This window comes from Rattus norvegicus, chromosome X (genome assembly GCF_021556685.1).
Source record: "Rattus norvegicus strain SHRSP/BbbUtx chromosome X, alternate assembly SHRSP_T2T, whole genome shotgun sequence".
Taxonomy (NCBI): Eukaryota; Metazoa; Chordata; class Mammalia; order Rodentia; family Muridae; genus Rattus; species Rattus norvegicus.
In genome coordinates, this window is record NC_141554.1 from 74,691,508 (window position 1) to 74,713,050 (window position 21,543).

The 21,543-nt window shown below is 38.0% G+C and overlaps 1 protein-coding gene across 7 annotated transcripts in view; it reads left to right on the forward strand.

The window, feature by feature from the left end:
• Positions 1-21,543, forward strand: part of Taf1 (TATA-box binding protein associated factor 1) — a 75,559-nt gene that overhangs the window by 43,172 nt on the left and 10,844 nt on the right. For 4 of the 7 annotated variants that reach the window (XM_087599933.1, XM_087599934.1, XM_087599935.1 and 1 more), the window contains exons 27-34: positions 77-175; positions 1,437-1,614; positions 6,561-6,628; positions 8,689-8,811; positions 9,946-10,038; positions 10,124-10,208; positions 20,094-20,161; positions 20,644-20,760. In XM_087599933.1, the coding sequence (XP_087456059.1) occupies positions 77-175; positions 1,437-1,614; positions 6,561-6,628; positions 8,689-8,811; positions 9,946-10,038; positions 10,124-10,208; positions 20,094-20,161; positions 20,644-20,760 (831 nt within the window). Of the gene's footprint in view, positions 1-76; positions 176-1,436; positions 1,615-6,560; positions 6,629-8,688; positions 8,812-9,945; positions 10,039-10,123; positions 10,209-19,652; positions 19,749-20,093; positions 20,162-20,303; positions 20,761-20,905; positions 20,912-21,543 lie in introns of those variants that run through there. The other 3 variants (NM_001191723.1, XR_015646289.1, XM_087599937.1) reach the window with 3 other exon arrangements.

Consider the following 21,543-nt stretch of genomic DNA (forward strand, 5'->3'; position numbering starts at 1 on the left):
CTAAAATATATTAGTATATTTGAAAATACTGTGTATTTTTTGTTTCTCTAAAGCATTCTGATTTCTTGTTTTCTAGAGACCTCATAAATCCATCCACCGACGCCGGACAGACCCTATGGTGACACTGTCTTCTATCTTGGAATCTATTATCAATGACATGAGAGATCTTCCAAATGTGAGTTCATTCAGTAGATACATATAATAGAAAATCAAAGGCCCTTTGCTTTTTCTGTTACTTCAGCTAGATGGCAGTAGTGTGTATACCTTTGTTCTGGAACTCTTAATTCTTTGGGATATTTGTCTGTTTTTAAATTATTTAATAGACTATTAAGTGATGAAGGACAGAATGTAGGCAGAAGGACACATGAATTATATGAGGATATAAATAAAGCTCATTTTTTTTCTAATTTCAACTCAATTTTTTTTGTGATGAATATGTGAATTCAAATTTCTGGGTATTAAAGCAGAAAGAATCTTTTTTTAAAAATTGTATGTCTATGCATTTGCAAGTTTCCTTAGAAGCCAGAGGCATTGGATTACCTGGAACCAAAATTACAGGAGGTTGTGAGTCCCCAGGCATAGGAACTGGGAACCGAATTTAGGTCCTCTGGAAGAGCATACTGTGCTATTTATAACCACAGAGCATCTCTCTAGCCTCCAAATTGTATGTCTTACAAGAATAAATTTTACGTTCCATGAGTGTCTAACTTATGTGGAACTAGAAAGACAGTTTAATGGTTAAGAGTACATACTATTGGGGCTGGATAGTTGGCTCAGTGGTTAAGAACACTTGTTGCAAAGGACCCAGGTTCTTTGTACCTTTCCAGCACCCATGGAAGCTCCCCACCTCCTCAGACACCAGGCACATATGAGGTGCACAGACTACTTATTGGCAAAACACTCATATACAAAAAATAATAAAAATAAATTCAAAATTAATTAAAAAATAATATGTACCGCACTTACAGAGGATCATGCTTGATGCTCTGTTCTCAGCATTCATGTGCTCTCAGTCACCTGTAACTCTAGCTCCAAAGAATTCAACACCTTGCCATATATGGTGGCTTATGCCTTTAATCCCAGCACTTGGGAGGCAGAAGCAGACAGATCTCTGATTTTGAGGTCAGTCTGGTCTACAAAGCTAGTCCTAGGCTACACAAAGAAACCCTGTCTTGAAAAGCCAATAGGGAAGGGAGAGAGGGAGGGAGAGAGAGAGAGAGAGAGAGGGAGAGAGAGAGACGGGGAGGGGGGAGGAGGAGGAAGAAGAAGAAGGAGGAGGAGGAAGAGGAAGAAGAGGAGGAGAAGAAGAAAATGGTTTAATCAAGAAACAGAATTACTACATCTGAAAAATCCTGTATAGTTGGTAAACCAGTAAGATATAATTGGCTGTGTCGAGTGTTCTTGTTCACAAATGGTGTTGACTCTTGTTTCTACAGACATACCCTTTCCATACTCCAGTTAATGCAAAAGTTGTAAAGGATTACTACAAAATCATCACTCGGCCAATGGATCTACAAACACTCCGTGAAAATGTGCGCAAACGTCTTTATCCATCTCGAGAAGAATTCAGAGAACATTTGGAATTAATTGTGAAAAATAGTGCAACTTATAATGGTAATAGTCCCTTGTTCCTTGACTGCAAAGGTCATCTTTCAGATTCTTATCCCCTTGTTCTAAGTTCAGAGTAGATGAGAATGAATGAAAAGATTATAATATGCATTTTTTAGTATGAACATCAGGATAGTATTCATTTTAGTTATATAATAAGTGTTACTTGTTTTTAGTTTTTTTTTTTTCTTTTTTTTTTTTCTTTTCTTTTTTTCGGAGCTGGGGATTGTTTTTAGTTTTATTATTTAATCTTTTTTGTTTTTTGAGACATGGTCTCACTATGTAGCTCTGGCTGGCCTGGAACTAACTATGCAGACCAGACCAGTCTCAAAATCATAGAAACACTTTGACCTCTTCTCCCAAATTAGTGCTAGAATTAAAACCATGTTCTACCACACCCATTCTCCTATTTAATTTTTCATATATTCTCTGGTGAATTTGAGGTATTGGGTGTGGGTGGAAACTACAAAAGACTTCTTACAGCCATATTTTGTGTATTTTAACTCAGACTGCATTTTTGTTACAAGGGCTAGATGTCCCTTTTGTTTAAAAAAGAAAAATAGGAATGGTGGGAAGGAAGAACTTGCTTTCAAGTGCTTTGCCCTCTTGATTACTGTGACTGCAGAGTTGTACCACCATAGCTAACTTAACTTCTTTTATGGATAATAAGTTTTTAGAAATTCAGTTAATAAATATTTTGGGTTTGTCCACTTTAAAACTAACATAAACAGTTGTGAACATTTATGTTTAAACTTTTATGTAGACATTTGCTTTCTTTTCTCTTTGGTATATACATAGGAGAGGAATTGCTGAATTTATGGGGTAGCTTTGATCAGCATCTTGAAAACCCACTTCTTTCCCAGTTTCTAGAGTAGCTGTATCATTTTGTAGTTCTACCAAAAATGTAACATAATTTCCTACACATTCTACCTTCTTATCCTCACCAACACGTTAGCCGTTTTATTGTAGTCACCCTAGTTTGTTTAAAGTGGCATATCATGTATATTTACAGCTCCTTAATGACACTGAGAATCTTTGTGTGTACTTTGGATATTGCCAACCCTTTCCTTCTTGATGCTCTTGTCTCCTTTCCAGGAGTGTTTTTTTTTTTTTTCATTTTTTCAGAGCTGGGGCCCCAACCCAGAGCCTTGTGCTTCCTAGGCTAGTGCTCTACCACTGAGCTAAATCCCCAACCCCTCCAGGAGTATTTTATATAGCATTTTTAACTTCTACTTTAAAGATTTACTTTACTTGTTTGGGTGTATGCATGTGATTGCAAGTATCTACACAGATTGGAGGCTTTGGCTCACCCTGAAGCAAGAGTTATAAGTGAGTTACCTGATATGGATACTGGGACACTTTTAATCACTGAACTATCTCTCTAGCTCTTATTCTTTTCTTACTACTTCAGCTCCTATATGTCCAGTGATGCCCCATCTTTTGTCTCTTCATCTATTCAAGGCTTCATAGCTTTGCTTCCAGGTATTTGCTAGACATGACAGTTCTCATTGTCCTACTGGCAGTTCATTATCTGATTGCCTATGTAGATAAATAGTTTTGCTGGCTGTCTAGTACAGTCTAGAAATTTTAGTCCCAATTGATCCCATGCTCCTTTTCTCACACTTATAACTAAGTCCTATAAACAATACTATCTGCATTTTTTGAACTTGTCCCTTTCCTTTTTTATCATTCTTGTTACTTGGTTAATTGGAGCCCCTGATATTTCTTGTTTAACCTCTTTCAGCAGTTTCCAAATAGTGTTTTTGCTTTAATTCTTTCTATTGTTGATGGGGGTGGATTCTCCCCTAGAACTCAAATTTAGGAAATTACTATCTGAGTGGGTGTAGCACAGAGGTAGAGCACTTGGTTAGCATGTTTGATATACAAATATCATTTAAAAAAAGTGAACAAAGGAAAGAAGCATCATTTTAAAATGAGTTTAGGGAGCTGGGGATTTAGCTTAGTGGTAGAGCGCTTACCTAGGAAGCGCAAGGCCCTGGGTTCGGTCCCCAGCTCCGAAAAAAAGAACCAAAAAAAAAATGAGTTTAGAATACTCAGTAGCTTTCTAGTACCTATAAAATTGTCTAATGTGGTCCCTGATGAAATGCATGTTTATATGAATTTGACTAATTACTTCTGTGTCTTTGTTCCTTCTCTCTGGAATGTCCTTCCCTATTTTATGCCCATTAAACCTCTATTCTTTATAACTACCTAAATGTGAGTTAGAACAAGCCTTCCCTACTCCCCCGGAAAGCAGACTTTTTTGCTTTCATTTTATTGTACTAAAGATTGAGCCCAGGACCTCTAGCATGGTAGGCAAGTACTCTACCTCTTAGCTATAGACCAGCCTCGCTTTTAGTTTTTATTTTGGAATGAGGCCTTACTAAGTTGCACAGGCTAGTCTTGAACTTTTCTTGTACACCAGCCTGAATTTAAACTTGCAACCTATGCCTCAGCCTCCTGAGTAGCTATAATTACCAGCCTGTACCACCAGTCTTGGTTTCCAATTAGCAGACTTGATATACAGTGAAATAGAATGTAGTTTATATGTGATCAATTTATTTCATTTATACTGATAGGTTTTTTTTAACTCTTTTTTTTTTTTTCTTTTCTTTTTTTTCCGGGGCTGGGGACCGAACCCAGGGCCTTGCGCTCGCTAGGCAAGCGCTCTACCGCTGAGCTAAATCCCCAACCCCTGTTTTTTTAACTCTTATGGAAACTAAGATGAATAAACTTTAGTGTACCTACTGGACTTAACAGTTTGTTTATGGTGAGTCTTGTTTTTATAGATTTTCTGACTGTATCATTTCAGTCATAGATATTTGATAGAATTACACTGTCCTGCAATGATTTCTTCTCAAGTCATTTTCTTTAACTAATCCAAGATCTTTCTATAATAGGAACTCTTAATTATCCTTATATTCCCATCATTGACCTTGTCTTAGACAAGGCATAAAACATTTGAATGAATAACCAAATGCTAAAATAAATACTAGGGCTGAGGTTAAGGCTCTGGGGGGACACTAACAAGGACAATCATCTAGTAAATGATACTGAAAAGAAGTGGTCAGATATGCGATTTAGAGATCGGTGGTGGTGTAGGCTTTAATCCCAGCACTTGGGAGGCAGAGGCAGATCAGATATATCTCTGGATTTGAGGCCAGCCTGGTCTACAGAGCGAATTCCAGGACAACCAAGGCTACACAGAGAAACCCTGTTTTATAAAAAACAAAAGCAGAAAGAAAAGAACAAAAAGAAATCCTATTTAGATGAAAAAAGTTTTGGGGGTTTCTTTTTAGCTTTGAGATGGTTTAATTATGTAGTCTTGGCTACCCTGGATCTCCTAGTCCTCTGGTTGAAGCATCTCAAGTGCTGTGATTATAAGTGTGTATCCCCGACTCCCAGCTTAAAATGTTTTCATTATTCCAAAGATGAGCTTAAATGAAGCAGCTATAAGCAGAGGATGTACAAGAGAGGTCAGATAGTTCAAGAATTGTCTGAAGCTCTTGGTGAGGATTTCTGAGAAACTGAAATAATAGACTGTATGCTGGATAATCTGTCTACTAAGCAGAAAAAATTAAAAAAGATGTTCATTGATCTCTTTACCATTCTTAAACACATTGTTCTCCATCCGTAGACTAATTTTCAAGATATTAAAAAGCAGCATTAAAGCTGGCTCATGCCTTCACTCCCAGCACTAGGGAGACAGAGGCAAGTGAATCTCTTAAGTTTGAGGTTAGCCTTGTGTACATAAACAGTTCCTGGCTAGCCAGAGCTACATAATGAGACCCTGTCTCAAAAAACAAAAGTGACCAAAAAAGCAGCTATAATACAAGAATGTATGGTCACAAATAAAAAATAGTTAAAATTCTTTCATATTGTTTACCCATTGATATAGGCACTGAAAAATGGAGTAAAGACGGTAGTGTCTGTACCTTATATGGTAGCACATACCTGTAATCCCAAGGAGGTAAAGGCAGAAGAATTTGAAGTTAAGGTCATTCTCAGCTACATAATGAGTTCAAGACCAGCCTAGGATAAATGAGACTTTGTTTTAGAAAAATAAAAAACGAAAAGACTGCTAGACTTCAGTTACTAGACTGCTACCTGGGACCTTTTAGGTTCTTTAGTAATGTATGAAGTATTGGAAACATGTGGCAACTTCAATTTATAATGGCTATTTTTTTTTATTAACTTGAGTATTTCTTATTTACATTTCGAATGTTATTCCCTTTCCCGGTTTCCGGGCAAACATCCCCCTAATCCCTCCCCCTCCCCTTCTTTATGGGTGTTCCCCTCCCCACCCTCCCCCCATTGCTGCCCTCCCCCCAACAATCACGTTCACTGGGGGTTCAGTCTTGGCAGGACCAAGGGCTTCCCCTTCCACTGGTGATCTTACTAGGATATTCATTGCTACCTATGAGGTCAGAGTCCAGGGTCAGTCCATGTATAGTCTTTTTTTTTTTTTTTTTTTTTGGTTCTTTTTTTTCGGAGCTGGGGACCGAACCCAGGGCCTTGCGCTTCCTAGGTAAGCGCTCTACCACTGAGCTAAATCCCCAGCCCCTCATGTATAGTCTTTAGGTAGTGGCTTAGTCCCTGGAAGCTCTGGTTGCTTGGCATTGTTGTTCATATGGGGTCTCGAGCCCCTTCAAGCTCTTCCAGTTCTTTCTCTGATTCCTTCAACGGGGGTCCTATTCTCAGTTCAGTGGTTTGCTGCTGGCATTCGCCTCTGTATTTGCTGTATTCTGGCTGTGTCTCTCAGGAGAGATCTACATCCGGCTCCTGTCGGCCTGCACTTCTTTGCTTCATCCATCTTGTCTAATTGGGTGGCTGTATATGTATGGGCCACATGTGGGGCAGGCTCTGAATGGGTGTTCCTTTTGTCTCTGTTTTAATCTTTGCTTCTCTATTCCCTGCCAAGGGTATAATGGCTATTTCTTATTCCTCTGTAGGGCCAAAACATTCACTGACTCAGATTTCTCAATCCATGCTGGATCTCTGTGATGAAAAACTCAAAGAGGTAAGAATTAAAGATAAGGCAAAGTAGTGGGCATAGTGACATTCACCTAGAATCCTAGCACTTGGGAGTTGGAGACAGGAGGATCAGAGGTGTAATGTCATCCTCAGCTACATATTGAGTTCAAAAAGAGCCTAAGCTATTAGGACTTTGACTTAAAAATCAAAATAAATAAAATTTTAAAAGTGAAAAATGCTGTGGTATATGAAGGTGAAGAATAGTGGAGTTTAGGAACTAGAGTATTTAACAGAAGGAACAGTACCAAGGGAATGACAAATCTTGGTGTATTTGAGGGGTAAGGATTTAGAAATTATATAGGCACTATCCTCTATACATGGGAAAGCCAAGTCCAAAGAAGAAAATTACTTGATTTGGAATCATGTAGGATATAAGATCCAGAATGTAGTAACTTTGGAAAGGATGATGGAAAATGACTTCCCAGGAGACCTCCTATAGCTTACATTTCAGCTTGTTGCTATCCCAGAGAAACATACTGAAAAAGCAATGAGATACTGCTGTATCTAGCTCAGGCTGTCTTAGAACCCCCTCAGCCTCCTGAGTTCTAGGATTATAGGGCTGACTGAGTCACTAGGGCTAGAAACAGCTTAATTTTTAAAAACTAATCTAAAAAATTTAAGGAAAATCTTCTGGGCTGTTTTGTTTGTTTCCCTGTGTGCTTGAAACTGAACCCAGGGTCTTCTTGCCTTACTAAGTAAGCACTCTACCACTAAGTTACAGCCCTATCCCTCTACAAATCCCTTTTCTTACCCAAGAAGAAGATTGTGGTACCTTAAAAAATTTATGGGGTTGGGGATTTAGCTCAGTGGTAGAGCACTTGCTTAGCAAGCGCAAGGCCCTGGGTTCCGTCCTCAGCTCCAAAAAAAAAAAAAATTATAAAATCACAGGTGATAATGAAGTTTGATACTGACATAGATGGCTTCACAAAAGAGAACATGATTGATAAACATGGAAATTTTTATCACCTTGGTTGAGATAAATAAGTAAAATTTTAAAAATGCATGTTTAAGCCACAGTTAGCTGGGCATAGTAATATATACCTGTAATCGTAGCACTTGAGAGGCAGAGGCAGGATGAGCACAAGTTCTGAGCCAGCCTGGGCTATATATTGAGACCCTGTCTCAAAATTATAAAAAAAAAAAAAAAACAAAACAAAACCATCCTCCCCTAATTAGCTTCCTCTCTGTATCTGTTAGAATGCTAAAGTCTTATATACAGTATGGAGATTCAGTATTGGTACACAAGGGAGGTATAGGTAAGAGGATCAGAAATTCAAGGTAATTTGTTTCAATACTGAAAGTTCAAGGTTAGCCTGTGACTTTCAGTATTACTTTCAGTTAGACTGTCTCCAAACCAAAAAAAAAAGGGCTGTGAGACTAAGGATTGAGGATACAGACAATGAGAACACAGAATACAGGCAATAAGAACATAGAGATTTTTGGAGTACACAGACTGAAATGAATTTGTTTAATTAAGTTTCCTTGTATAAGTCACTAATCAAGCTGGAGTTGTATATTAAATGTGAAGTCAGCCTGGGCTACATAGGATATATAACCTATTAGAAAAACAAACAAAAAGAGCCATTAACTAATGGTAATGTTGTTTTGTATTCTTGGTGTTCATTTTTTTTTTTTCAGAGCTGGGGACTGAACCCAGGGCCTTGCGCTTGCTAGGCAAGCGCTCTACTACTGAGCTAAATCCCCAACCCCCTTGGTGTTCATTTTATGTGAAAGACATTGTTATAAAAGCCAAATTTGCCAAATATACTCTTGTTGCAGCTAAACTAATGATGTCTTTACCTTTCTATTCTTGATGCTATACAAGAATGGGATGTAGAATATGGGATTTGCTGACATGTTCCTTTGTGATCTTTTAGCCTAAGTATAATTTATCTAGATTGACCTAAGACTGGAGTAGATAATTCAGAGGTAAATTTTTGGGGACTAAAGTCATAGACAGCTAGCTGAACTTTAAAGTATCTTTAGCTTTTATGTGAATATCATACTTCAGAAAAACCGCTTTCATTTTGTTTTGCTTTATTTCAGAAAGAGGATAAGTTGGCACGTTTAGAGAAAGCTATCAACCCCTTGCTTGATGATGATGATCAAGTAGCATTTTCTTTTATTCTGGATAACATTGTCACTCAGAAAATGATGGCAGTTCCAGATGTAAGTAATTTTCATGTCAAATATTGAGAGGATATTAGTAGAGGATGCAAAGAAGTGCATAGAGCAAGCATGTGTGTATATTTATTTATTTGTGCATGTTGGGGAGGAAGGCACAAGTCATGTTTTATGTATGGTCAAAACAATTTGGTGGGGTGTGGTGGTACAACCTTTCATCCCAAAACTTAGGAGGCAAAAAGCAGGTGGACCTGTGAATACAAGGCAAGCTAGGGCTACACAATAGGACCCCCTTTTTTTTTTTTTGTTTTTTTTTTTTCTTTCAAGCCCCTGGGGAATTGGGCTTCCTTTCTAACTTGTGGGTTCCAGGAATTAATTTCAGGTCAGTGGGTTTGTTGGTAAGCACCTCTACCCACTAAGCCATCTTGCCTATTCACAAAAAAAAACCCTCAACAATTACTCATTGTTTGTTGTCCTTTTTAATTTGTTTTTAAAGATTTATTCATTTATTACACTGTAGCTGTCTTCAGATACACCAGAAGAGGGCATCGGATCTCTCTCTTTTTTTTTTTTAATTTATTCATTTGTTCTATATGGGTACACTGTAGCTGTCTTCAGACACACCAGAAGAGAGCATCAGATCCCATTACAGATGGTTGTGAGCCACCATGTGGTTGCTGGGAATTGAACTCAGGACCTCTGGAAGAGTAATCGGTGTTTTTAACCACTGAGCCATCTCTCCAGCCCTTAACTTTTCTTTTTTAACCTTTTATGACAAGGTTAGCATCTATCCCAGTAGTTCTGTGGGCCATTTTATCTATTGGTTCGCCCAGAAATTTTTAATTAAATTTTCTGTTTCATATAGTTATAATGTTCTATGCTGCACTGTTAAAAACTTTCTTGATGGATCTATAGGGTAAGGAATTTTATTCTCATTTGCGAAACTTAGTCTTTAACACAGAAATAAGATTTTAGTTGTAAATTTAGAGGAGGGATTCTCACTTTATCTGGGTGTCCTTAATGAGATCCTGAAATTACATATAATTTTGTGTGTGGATGTGTATTTCTGTGTAAGGAGTCTGAACTTTTCATCAAAAATATTTATAACTCAATGAAAATTGGGCCTCTTTGGTATAAGTAATGGTTTTCATTTGACTTCCCATCCTTTCTTTTTACTAGTCTTGGCCATTTCATCACCCAGTTAATAAGAAGTTTGTTCCAGATTATTACAAAGTGATTGTCAATCCAATGGATTTGGAGACTATACGTAAGGTGAGTAATTTTTTTTATAATCAGTGGCTTTTTATAATAAATATTTTTATATGTATAACTGAGTGCCTGATTGTTTTTATCATAGAATATCTCCAAGCACAAATACCAGAGTCGAGAGAGCTTTTTAGATGATGTAAACCTGATTCTGGCCAACAGTGTTAAGTACAATGGTAGGTATTTATTTTTATCTCTATCATCAGTCTTACCTCTCCAGCATTAATTTACATTACTAAAATTCTAAGGCTTAAGCAGATTTGAGCAGTGATAGCTAAATCAAGTAACTCAGTTACTTTTTAAATTTTTGTTTCTACATTTATGTATTTGTTGTAAGGGTGGGAGTGCTATCCTGGTATGCTTTTGGAGGGTAGAGGACAACTGAAAGAATTGGTTCTCTGTTAACACCATGTGGTTTGGAACCTAGGTTGTCAGGTTTGGGGCTGAACCCTTTAATCTGCTCAATTTGTTTTTTTTTTTTTTTTCCGGAGCTGGGGACCGAACCCAGGGCCTTGCGCTTCCTAGGCAAGCGCTCTACCACCGAGCTAAATCCCCAACCCCTTGTTTTTTTTTTTTAAAGTAGGTACATATTTTAGTGCGTGTTCTGTAAGAATCACTATTAAAGAATTATGGAAATCAGTCTATCCTTACATTTGAAATTGTGTAAAGCATAGGAAAAGGAGGCATTAATGAAAATCAAATGGATATTCTCTGTTCTGCGAGTCATCATTGTGTTTTCATAAGCTTTGAAAAGGTATATCCCAACGTTACATGGTGCTGAGACTGAAATGTTTAGCTGGCTATAGACCATGGCAAACTTTGCTGTGTGTAATTTTGCTTAGCACCTGAGTTGATGGGATAATATGTGCTAAATGCTTTACTAGCTGCTTAATCTTTTGATAGTAAAGATGGTCTCTGTGTTCAAGTGCTTTAAACTTCAATTGATATAAACAAAATGCATCTTGACAAGGGCTATAAATAGATATACAAACTGCCCAAGTGGAAAAACAACTCTTTAATCTGAGGGCTAGGAAAGACTTCATAAACTAGTAAAAGTTAAAGATTTTTACATGGTCTCATGTATCATAGACTGACCTTGAGCCTGCTCTACACTTGAGGCCTGTTCCCACCTTTCATGTTTGTGTGGCGCCAAGCGTGGCTCATTTTTTTTTTTTTTTTTTTTTTTTTTGGAGACAGAGTCTTACCATGTAGAGCTCACAGAGACTGGCCTCTGTTAGGATTAAAGGTCTGTGCCACCACACTCAATCCAAAACAATTATTATAATTAAAAAACCTTTTTTAGAACCAGGTGTGATGGTACACACCTTTAATCCCAGCACTTGGAAGATAGAAGCAGATGGGTCTCTGAGTTTGAAGCCAGTCTGGTCTACATTGTGAGTCCAGGACAGCCAGGGCTTAGTTACACAGAGAAACCCTATCTTGGAAAAAAACAAAAAACCTTAATATTTATATTTTAATTATGTGGGGGTGGTTGGGTGTGTGAGGCAAGGGGCCTGTGGAGGCCAGAGTTTTAGTAAATACCACTCGGGAAGTTAACTAAATAATAAAGTGGAGGGGAATGAGATTTGGAGACTAGTAAAGAAAGTTTCAACACTACGCATGCTGAAAAACAGTTAAGATGCAGTACAAAGTACATGGTTGCACATGCCCTTAGTCCTAGCTCTCAGGAGGCAGTGGCATGCAGTGAGTTCGAGGACAGCCTACTTGGTCTACATGGTAAATTCCAGGATAGCCAGGGCTCCAAAGAGAGACTCTGTTTCATAAAAACAAAAACAACATGGGCAATGGTGGTGCATGCCTTTGCAATGGTGGTACATCCCTTTGATCCCAGCACTTGGGAGGCAGAGGCAGGTGGATCTCTGTGAGTTTGAGGCCAGCCTGCTCTATATAACAAGGTCCAGGACAGCGAATAACAAAACAGAAAAAAGAAACAAAAAAGAAAAAGAAAAGAAGCAGCAATAGGCATGGAAAAATGAAAAAGTAGGACAGATTGTATAGACAGTAGGAAAGCAGAATTGATGCTTCATAATTGGACCACGATTGATACTTTCATAAAATGCTCTGTGTGTCTGTGTTTTAAGTAGGACATTATAGTTGAACTATACAAGGAGAGCCTTGTGGGCCAAGTGTGTGACTCACACTGTTATTTCTAGCACTCAGGAAGCAGAGACAATCAGATCACAAGTCTTTTTGAGTTTTACATAGAGTTCTAGGCCAGCCATAATTACATAGCGAGACCCTGTCTCAAAAGCAAACATCAAAGAGACAATGTTATAGATGTTAACCTAGGATATGTTCTGCTAGAATGGGGGTATAAACTATTTAACATGAAGTATCACAGTGAGTTTTGTCTTAGCACTTACATTTTAAAACTGTTTTTTGAGATGAGGGAGGGTCTTAGTGTGTTGCTCAGACTGGCCTACAAATCTTGTCCTTGAGTGATCCTTCTGTCTCAGCTCTCTAATACAGGTACACACAGCCATACTTTACCCTTATTTTAATTTTTCATTCAACTTTTTTTCATTTATTTATTTATTTTACATCCCAATATCCAGTTTTTATTTAATTTTAGGTCCATTATATACAAGACTATTTCCATAGAATTTCAAATTTTCATTCTTTTTTAATGATAGCCAAATTTCTTTGAATATGCAATATTTCTCCATCTTTTTGTTTCCCATTCATGTTTCGCTTAGAGCTTTTGAGATGGTCTTGCTGTGTTGCTTAGGCTAACCTCAAATTGGTCATTTTCCTCAACTTCCTCAGTGCTAGGATAGTATAGATTTATGCCTCTGTGCCCAGGTTTTTACTCCAATATAGCTTCTACTATGCCAAGTATAGCCTAAGTGAACAAGGTCACATAATTCTTCTCGATAATAGAAACTTTACAGTCCTTATCTTGATCTTGCTCTGAGAGAGTTAGACTCCCTTTCTTGAAACTACTGTGGTGACAGCTGTCCTCCTTTTTAAACCTTTTCTGTCTCCTTACTGAATATTCAACTATCATCTCTTTCTTGATGACACTATTGTAAACAAAGTTTTATGTCTCCAACCACCTGCTTTAAAATGTTCTTTTTTTAAAATCATGACTACATGTCTGTATACCATGTACATACAGCATCTACAAAGGCCAGAAGAGAACATCAGATTTAGATTCTCTGAGGCTGGAGGTGGGGAGGATAAATTAGTTATGAGCTACGACATGGACATGTGGATGCTGGTCCTCTGCAAGAGAAGCCAGTGCTCTTAACCATTGAGCACCTCTTTGGTCTTATAAAATAAGTATTAGAAAGAAAGGCCAAAGGGCCAAAGATAAAAGCACAGTGCCTGGAAAGTGAGGTGATGCGATAGAATGACAAGAAGTATAAGAAAGCTTGTCAGGATCAGGTCTGGAGAGTTGGGTTTGGCAGTGTTTCATCACTTACTGAATAAAAGTTCAATAAGTGTTGCTTGTCGCTCTTTATCAGGACACTTTTGTAGTACTGTATGTTTTATTGAAATTTGAAATTTGGGCTGGGCATAAATTTAATTCCAGCACACTCTAAGCAAAGGCAGGCAGATCTCTGAGAGTTTGAGGCCAACATGATGGTGAGTTCCAGGCCAGACTAGCTAGTGTTGCATGGTAAGATTCTTTCTCATTGTATAGCCCTGGATAACCTGGAATTCCCTATGTAGACCAATGTACTTTTTATCTGAGTGTTGGTAACACTTGCTTTTAATCCCAGCACTTAGGAGACATAGATAGGAGGATCTCTGAGTTTCAGACCCCCACGGATATATGTAGGACTCTGTCTCAAACAATAAAAGCAAACATAAGTAGTAATAACCTCTTTTTAAAAAAACATTGTTATTTTGTTTGTTGAAGACAGGGTCTCACTCTTGGCTAACCTTAAACTCATAAAGACCAGCCTGCTTCCGCCTCCTGAGTGCTATAATTAAAAGCATATGCCACCACATTCAGCTTACCTAGACTTGATTATGTAGACAAAGCTGGCCTCTGCTTCCTAAGTGTTGGTATTGTTTTCTGCATGTGTATGTGTGTGAGTGTGATATTTATTTTCTTAGGAGAGAGTTATTTCTAGTACGGTAGAAGTAGTAGTAAGGAACTGTAAGCCTAAGAGTAATAGCAAACCTGTTTACCTAGTGAACAGGTGCTTGTCTTTGTAAGTTTACAGCTGTCTAGTAGTAGCAATGCTTGCTTGTTTTCTCCTCTCCCTGCTTTGTTTGCTTCTCCTTATATCACTGCAAATACAGGAAAAAAGGGACTTTTTATCTTAATAACATACTGGTTTCCTAAAGAAGTCATTGAAATTACCACTACTTAAGAACATGATTCTTTAGGCTCTGCAAATTCTTACTAAATTGGGTAAACTCTAAGGAAATGCATTTCCCCCCAGTAAAACAGTTAAAGTCCCTCTGGTCATGATTTAATAAAAAAGTGAAATATAATCACAGGTTTTCTTTTTCTTTCTTTCTTTTTGTTAATGGGTAACTTAATCTGTTAGGTAGAATGATAATTTATCTTTCCTGGTAATTATGGAATCATTTTGGAAACGCGCGCGCGCTCGCGCGCGCATGTGTGTGTGTGTGTGTGTGTGTGTGTGTGTGTGTATTTCTTTGTAGGGTCTAGGGAATTGGACTTCTATTTCTGTTTAATTCTCCCTCCTGGCAGACTCAACACTTTGATTGTTCCTGGAGAGGCCCTGTTACCTTCACATGTCTATCTTTTTTTTTTTCCAAAGCTACAGCTGATCAGCCTACTTTTAGTAAGTTCCTGGTGTATTTCAAAATACAGAGTAGTAATTTTAGCTTTATGGAGGTGGATATAGACCTTTGGATAATTTTATTCTACCCAGAAAAAAAGATATATAGGGAATTTTGTTCAGGAAGTTTGTGAATCTATTGGGTAATCATTATTCTTCATTCAAGAACTGCTGCTATAAATATCAGTAAGAAAATGTCTGAGTAATTGTATACACTTAACAGTGGTTTACCAGCTCTAGCATATTTCATTATAAAGACTTAAATGCTAATTTTCTTACATAATATCATAATGGAATTAAATAACTGGAAACTCTAACTGTTGAACATAGGCTGTCTAAAATTAGTAGTAGTTAAAGATAGCTAGTGATAAAAACATAGGCAAGGGATATCATTTGTAAATTAATTTTTTATATTCTAGAGGCATTATTAGTGAATATTTCTTTAGAGGTATTGGTTTCAAAGGAAGTTGGAAGAGATGTTTTAAAAATGATTTCCATAGAGAAACATTGCAAACATATAAAACTAATTGCCTTCATATTATAATTGGCATGGTGAGAATTTCATCTGTGTTTACATGTCCAAATTGAAATCAAATAAAGGCTGGATTCCTAATCCATGTTCTTGTAGGCATAAGAGCCAGTATAAAAAGAACTGGTGTTCTATTAGTTCATTTTAAACCTGTAGCCTACCTGCAGCCTTGATTTGTCTGTATCATTAGATAATCTCCACATGAACGCTTGTTCATCTGTCTCTGTGCAGACACAGACTAGAGGTGTTGGATATCCTTTTCTCTCATTCTCTGCCTATTCCTTTAAGGCAGGTTCTACTCCTGAACCTGCAACCTGGTCTTGCTAGGCATGAATCCAGCAAGCCCCAGCAATCCTCCTGTGTCTGTTCTGCTCAAATCTGGGGATACAGGTATTTTGGAGAATGTCCAGCTTATTATGTGTGTGCTGGGATCTGACTCTAGTCTCTATAATTGCAGAGCAAGTGCTCTTAAGCACTGAGCCATCATTCTGGGTCTGCAATAAATTTTTATTAAGACAGAGTCTCACCGGGTAGTGGTGGTGCATGCCTTTAATCCCAGCACTCTGGAGGCAGAGGCAGGTAGATCTCTTGAGTTCAAGGCCAGCCTGGTCTACAGAGTGAGTTCCAGGACAGCCAGGGCTACACAGGGAAACCCTGTCTTGGGGAACAGGGGCAAGAGTCTTGCTCTATAGACTGGGCAAGAACTTGTCATTATCCTGCCTCAGTCTCCCAAAGTGCTGGAATTATAGGCATAAGCCACCATGCATGGCTTGGCTGAGAACCTTTGTATATAGTCTCCTTTCTGTCAATATTTTGAATATCAAACTACTGATTGATTAGAACTAGGAGATTCAAAAATAACCAAAACAGAAAAACAAACTATGCAGCACTATGCATGCACTCGGGAGGAAGAGGCAGGTGGATTTCTGAGTTTGAGGCCAGCCTGGTCTATAGAGCAAGTTTTGGGAGCCAGGACTACAGAGAAATCCTCTTAAAAAAACAAACAAACAAAAAAAAACTAGGAGATCAAAAATCCAGAAATAAGCTATAGCTGTACTTTGTGCATGTTGGGGAGGAGGATAGGTGACACAGTATCTTGCTGTTACAAGTTGTACTGGCCTCCTGCCTCAGCCTCTGTAGTACTGAGATAAAAGGTCAGTGCCACTACACTGTTCTTAATTATGTGTATCCTTTTGATGATTGGCTTAAACTTTCTTTCTGGTTTGTATCTGGCATAAGGATACATCATCATCATCATTTTTGTTTTCCCAGACAGGGTTTCTCTGTGTAGCCCTGGCTTGTCCTAGAACTTGCTCTAAGACTGTGGCCTCAAACCCACAAAGATCGGCCTGCCCCTGCTTCCCAAGTGCTGGGATTAAAGGCATGTGTCACCACTGCCTAGTGAATTTTATTTTATTTTATTTTATTTAATTTTGTATAATTTTTGTGTGTGCGTGTGGTAAAGACTGAAGCCAGAGTCTTGCACATGCCAGGAATGTACTCTCCAATCAAACTATATCCCCAGCATTGTCTCATTTTTTTCTAAAGATTTTACTTTATATGGTGATGCATACCTTTAATCCCAGTACATGGGAGACAGAGGCAGGAAGATCTCTGTGTGTCGGAGGCCACCCTGGTCTACATAGCACATTTCAGGATAGATAGCCAGTGCTACTTAGAGAGATCCTATCTGAAAAAATAAAAAGATTTTTATTCATGTTTGTGGTATATGTATGTGTGAGAGAGAGACAGAGAGAATGATCATGGGTGCCCTTAGAGGTCAAAAGAGGACATTGGATCTCCTAAAACAGATGACTATGAGCCACCTGAGGTGGGGGTCTGTGTAAGAACAGAGAGCATTCTTAACTACTGAGCTACCCTGGAGTTTGGATATAAGATAGAAGGTCTCTAAGTTTTACATGCCAACCTCAAATTTAGCTATAGTCCAGGTTAGCCTGTAGTTCATGATCTGCTGCCTTAGCCTCCACAGCACTGAGATGCAGGCACAAGTGTGCCTGGCTCCATTTCACATAGTTAAAAAATAGATTGTATAGACTTAGGAGATGTTTTACTTGAAAAGGAATCATTTTTTAGCTTCATTTTATGTGTATGAATGTTTTGCGCTATATATTTCTCTACATCACATGCATGCCTGGTACCCAAGGAGGTCAGAGAGGGTGTCGGATCTTCTGGAACTGGAGTTACAGATGGTTGTGGACCACCATGTGAGTGTTGGAAAATGCCCAGGAATCCTCTACAAGAACAAGTGCTCTTACCTTCTGAGCCCACTCTTCAGCCCTTGAAAAGGACTTTGTTATCCATATAGTGGCTTGTAATAATTATAGTAGATATGGCTAGAAAGCTTCACAAGTATATATATGGTATACTTTTTGTGGTGCTATATTGCCAAACCCAGAGCCTTGTGCATGGCAGGTAAACTATACTACTAAGCTATATCTCAAGTCCTCCTTCCCCCAATATATGGTATACTTTTTATTATTATATCATGATAAACAGTAGGTAAATTTCATGGATTACATCTGTGAAAACTTTTCTTATTGGTCTGGGAATATATTTCAGAGAACTTTCCTAGAATCAAAGTAGACCGGGGTCAATACCCAACACCAGATAAACTGGATGTGGTGGCGCATGTCTGTAATCTCAGCACTCAGGAAGAGGCAGTCAGATCTCTATAAATTCCAAGGCCAACCTGGGCTACATACAGAGACCCTGTCTTAAAACAATAAATTAAAGATAAAAAGAGAAGCTGCTGTTTCTAAAACATTTGTACTTAGGAAAATGGAAATGGACAATGGTTAAATAGGAGTCAGGAAAGAGTAAATCAGGGTGTTCTTGTGGCTAGTAGCAACTCTGTTTTAATAGACCTGTAGATTCTCTCTCTTGCCATATCTTAATTTTTGTTGTTTTTATTAAACATGGCCTCACTGTGCAGTTTTGGATTGCCTGGAACACACTATATATCTTCCTGCCTCTGCCTCCCGAGTTCTTGGATTAAAGGCATGTGCCACAATGCCTGACCATTAGCCTATCTTAAATTTTACGAAACATCAACCATTGGGTTTTTATCTGAACTCTTGTAGTACATGTTGTGCATTAGTTTTTTAAAAAGTTTTCATTGAGATATTAGTTACTATAGGAAAATGCATATAGGAGCTGAAGATGAATCTTAGTTTGTAGAGTGCCTAGCATACATAAAGCTCTGGGTTCAATTGCTAGGAAAACATCAACTAGTCATAGTGCTGTGGACCTGTAATTTGAACATTGACTAGCTCTTCATTTATCTTAAGAATTCATTCATTCATTCATTCATTCTTTACTGTGACAATGTCTTTAGTATGTAGATCTGGCGGGCCTGGAACTGTGTAAGCCAAGCTGGCCTTGGATTTACAGAGATTCACCTGTCTCTTTCTCTGGAATTAAAAACATGTGCCAACACACCTGGCTCAAGGGATTATTATTTTAGATTTGATAGAGTTTGGCTTGAAAAGTAGTTCTTATTTTGTAAGTAGTCTTTATATTTTAGGGTAGTTCCGGTTTATGGCAAAATTGAAGTTACAGAGGTCCAATATACTCCCTACTCCCTTATACCAAACTGGTACTATTCTATTCATAGATGAACCTCCATTGACACTCCATATCACCTGCAACTATAGTTTACATAAGGACTCTCCTTTGTTTATTTTGGGTAGGGTCTCTAAGCGTAGCTTAGAACTTATTGTGTAGAGATAGAGTGGTGGATGCCTATAATCCCAGCACTCAGGAGGCAGAGGCCAAGGGATCATGTGTTTGAAGCCAGTGTAGAACAACACATAATGAGATCTTATATCCAAAATGATTTGAGGAGAGTCTGAAAAATTAAAATATAAGTGAAACAAGACTAGCCATGTGTTGATAATTGTTAAGACTGACTAATTAGGCTAATTGGAGTACTAATTAGTCTGATTTTGTATGTTTGAAGTTTTTCCACTTAAAGCTAAGTGTGGTGGCAGAGGCAGGTGGGTCTCTGAGGTTGAGGCCAGCTTGCTCTACATAATGATTTCCAGGACAGCCAGGACTATATAATGAGACCATGCCTTTAAAAAGGAAAAAAAAATACAAAATTCAAACAAAAATTTTCATTTAAAAAAGTTAAGCAGAAGTTTAAGGATTAAACATAGGTTTTCTGAATCTTGAATAATGATACATATTATTGGGTAAAAAAAATTATCAAGGATTTTGTTTTTAAATTGCAATGTATGAGGCTAGAGTGATTGTTCAATTATTAAGAGCACTGGTTACTCTTCCAGAGGACCTGGGTTGGCTTCCCAGCATGTACATGGCAGCCCAAATCATTTATTTGTAACTCCAGTCCAACAGCCTCTTCTGCCCTCTTTGGGCACCAGGTATGTATAGGGTGTGCAGAAATACACATGGGTAAAACATCCACAAACATAACATAAAAAAAAAAAAAAACTTTAGCAAGGTGGTGGGTTTTTTAACAGTTTTAATCACTGCACTCAGAAGGCAGAGGTAGGCAGATGTCTGTGAGTTCAAGACCAGCCTAATCTACATAACTAGTTCCAGGACAGCGAGGGCTATACAAAGAAACTCCTTAATAAACAAACAAACAAACAAACTTTAATGATTATTTTAATAAATAAATTGCAGTGGATTTATTAAATCAGTATGTTGGAGAAATGCAAAATTCTTGAAGTTACAAAGGTAATGGCATTTTACTTCTTTTGTAGGGCCTGAGAGTCAGTATACTAAGACTGCTCAGGAGATTGTGAACGTTTGTCACCAGACATTAACTGAGGTAGGTGGTAGTGAAGATCTAGCTCCTGAAACCTTTGTTGTGTCCTTGAGTTTGAAACTTTACCTCACTACCCTATTTACTTTCAAATATAATATTCCACCTTCTACCCTCATTCCATTATTTCTTTCTCTGCTTTCTTTAGGTTATCAGCTGTGTTCTGCTCTTAGAATAGAAATACTATGAAGACTGCAATTTTCTAAAAATGTATTTATGGGTTTTTTTTTTTTTTTTTTTTGTATATGAGTGCTCTTATCTTCATGTACACCAGAAGAGGGCATCAGATCCCATTACAGATGGTTGTGAGCCACCATGTGGTTGCTGGCAGTTGAATTCAGGACCTCTGGAAGAGCTGCCAGTGCTCTTAACCACTGAGCCATCTATCTCTCCAGCTTCGAAGACAGGAATTTTTGTGTGTGTGTTTTATTTTTGCATGCGCATTACCTAAATGTTGAATGAATTCATTAATTTCATTTGTTTGCCAGTATGATGAACATTTGACTCAACTTGAGAAAGATATTTGTACAGCTAAAGAAGCAGCTCTGGAGGAAGCAGAATTAGAAAGTCTAGACCCAATGACTCCAGGACCTTATACCCCTCAGGTAAGCCGAAGGATTAGGAGCTTCTTATGATCGTCTTATGGTTTGGGAAATTGGGAGCATGTTAACAGATCTGTTTACTGAGATACCATTCTTCTCTGTCCTTCCTCTTCATATGCCTTTCGTGTGCTTTCTTGTCTTCTCAAAGGCTAAGGTGAGTGAGGGCCATGGGTCTTTGTGGCCTTGTTGAATCCAGAAGAGGCAACTATGGGATGAATGAGTTGGGTGGTTGTTTATAGTGTGTGAGAATACCAGATTCCTGACTACTATAGCCAGAGACATCCTCTAGGTCTCTAGTTGTTTTGTTGGTAAATTTTGGGGTTCTAGGACATCCTAGAATGCAGGCTGCTCAGTTAACAGATAGGGGCCAATTGTTCTCGTGCCTTCTAGATATCTGATTACCCATTATTTTAGCAGTATGTCAGTATAGCTTTTATCACTTAATTTCCAGGGTTAATTCCTTTCCTACTACATGAAGACTGTTTTAAGTTTATATGTTAAAAGACTAGAAAGAAGGATGAATAAGGAATTTTTAGTTCTTTCTGGTCTAACTGAATCTGCTGATTATTTCCTCTAGTCTTAGAAAGTTGGCATATTTGAAAATAGACTTGAAGTAGAATATTAACAGGTCCTTGGTCTATATTGGAGACACAGTGGTGGAACAGAAAGAACATGAGGTTTGATGTAAAACAGGTCTGAGTGTGAGTCTTAGCTCTGCTAGAATCTAGTTTCGTGATATTGGGAAATTAACATTTCTATTTCCATTTCTCTAAGACATGCTTTCCA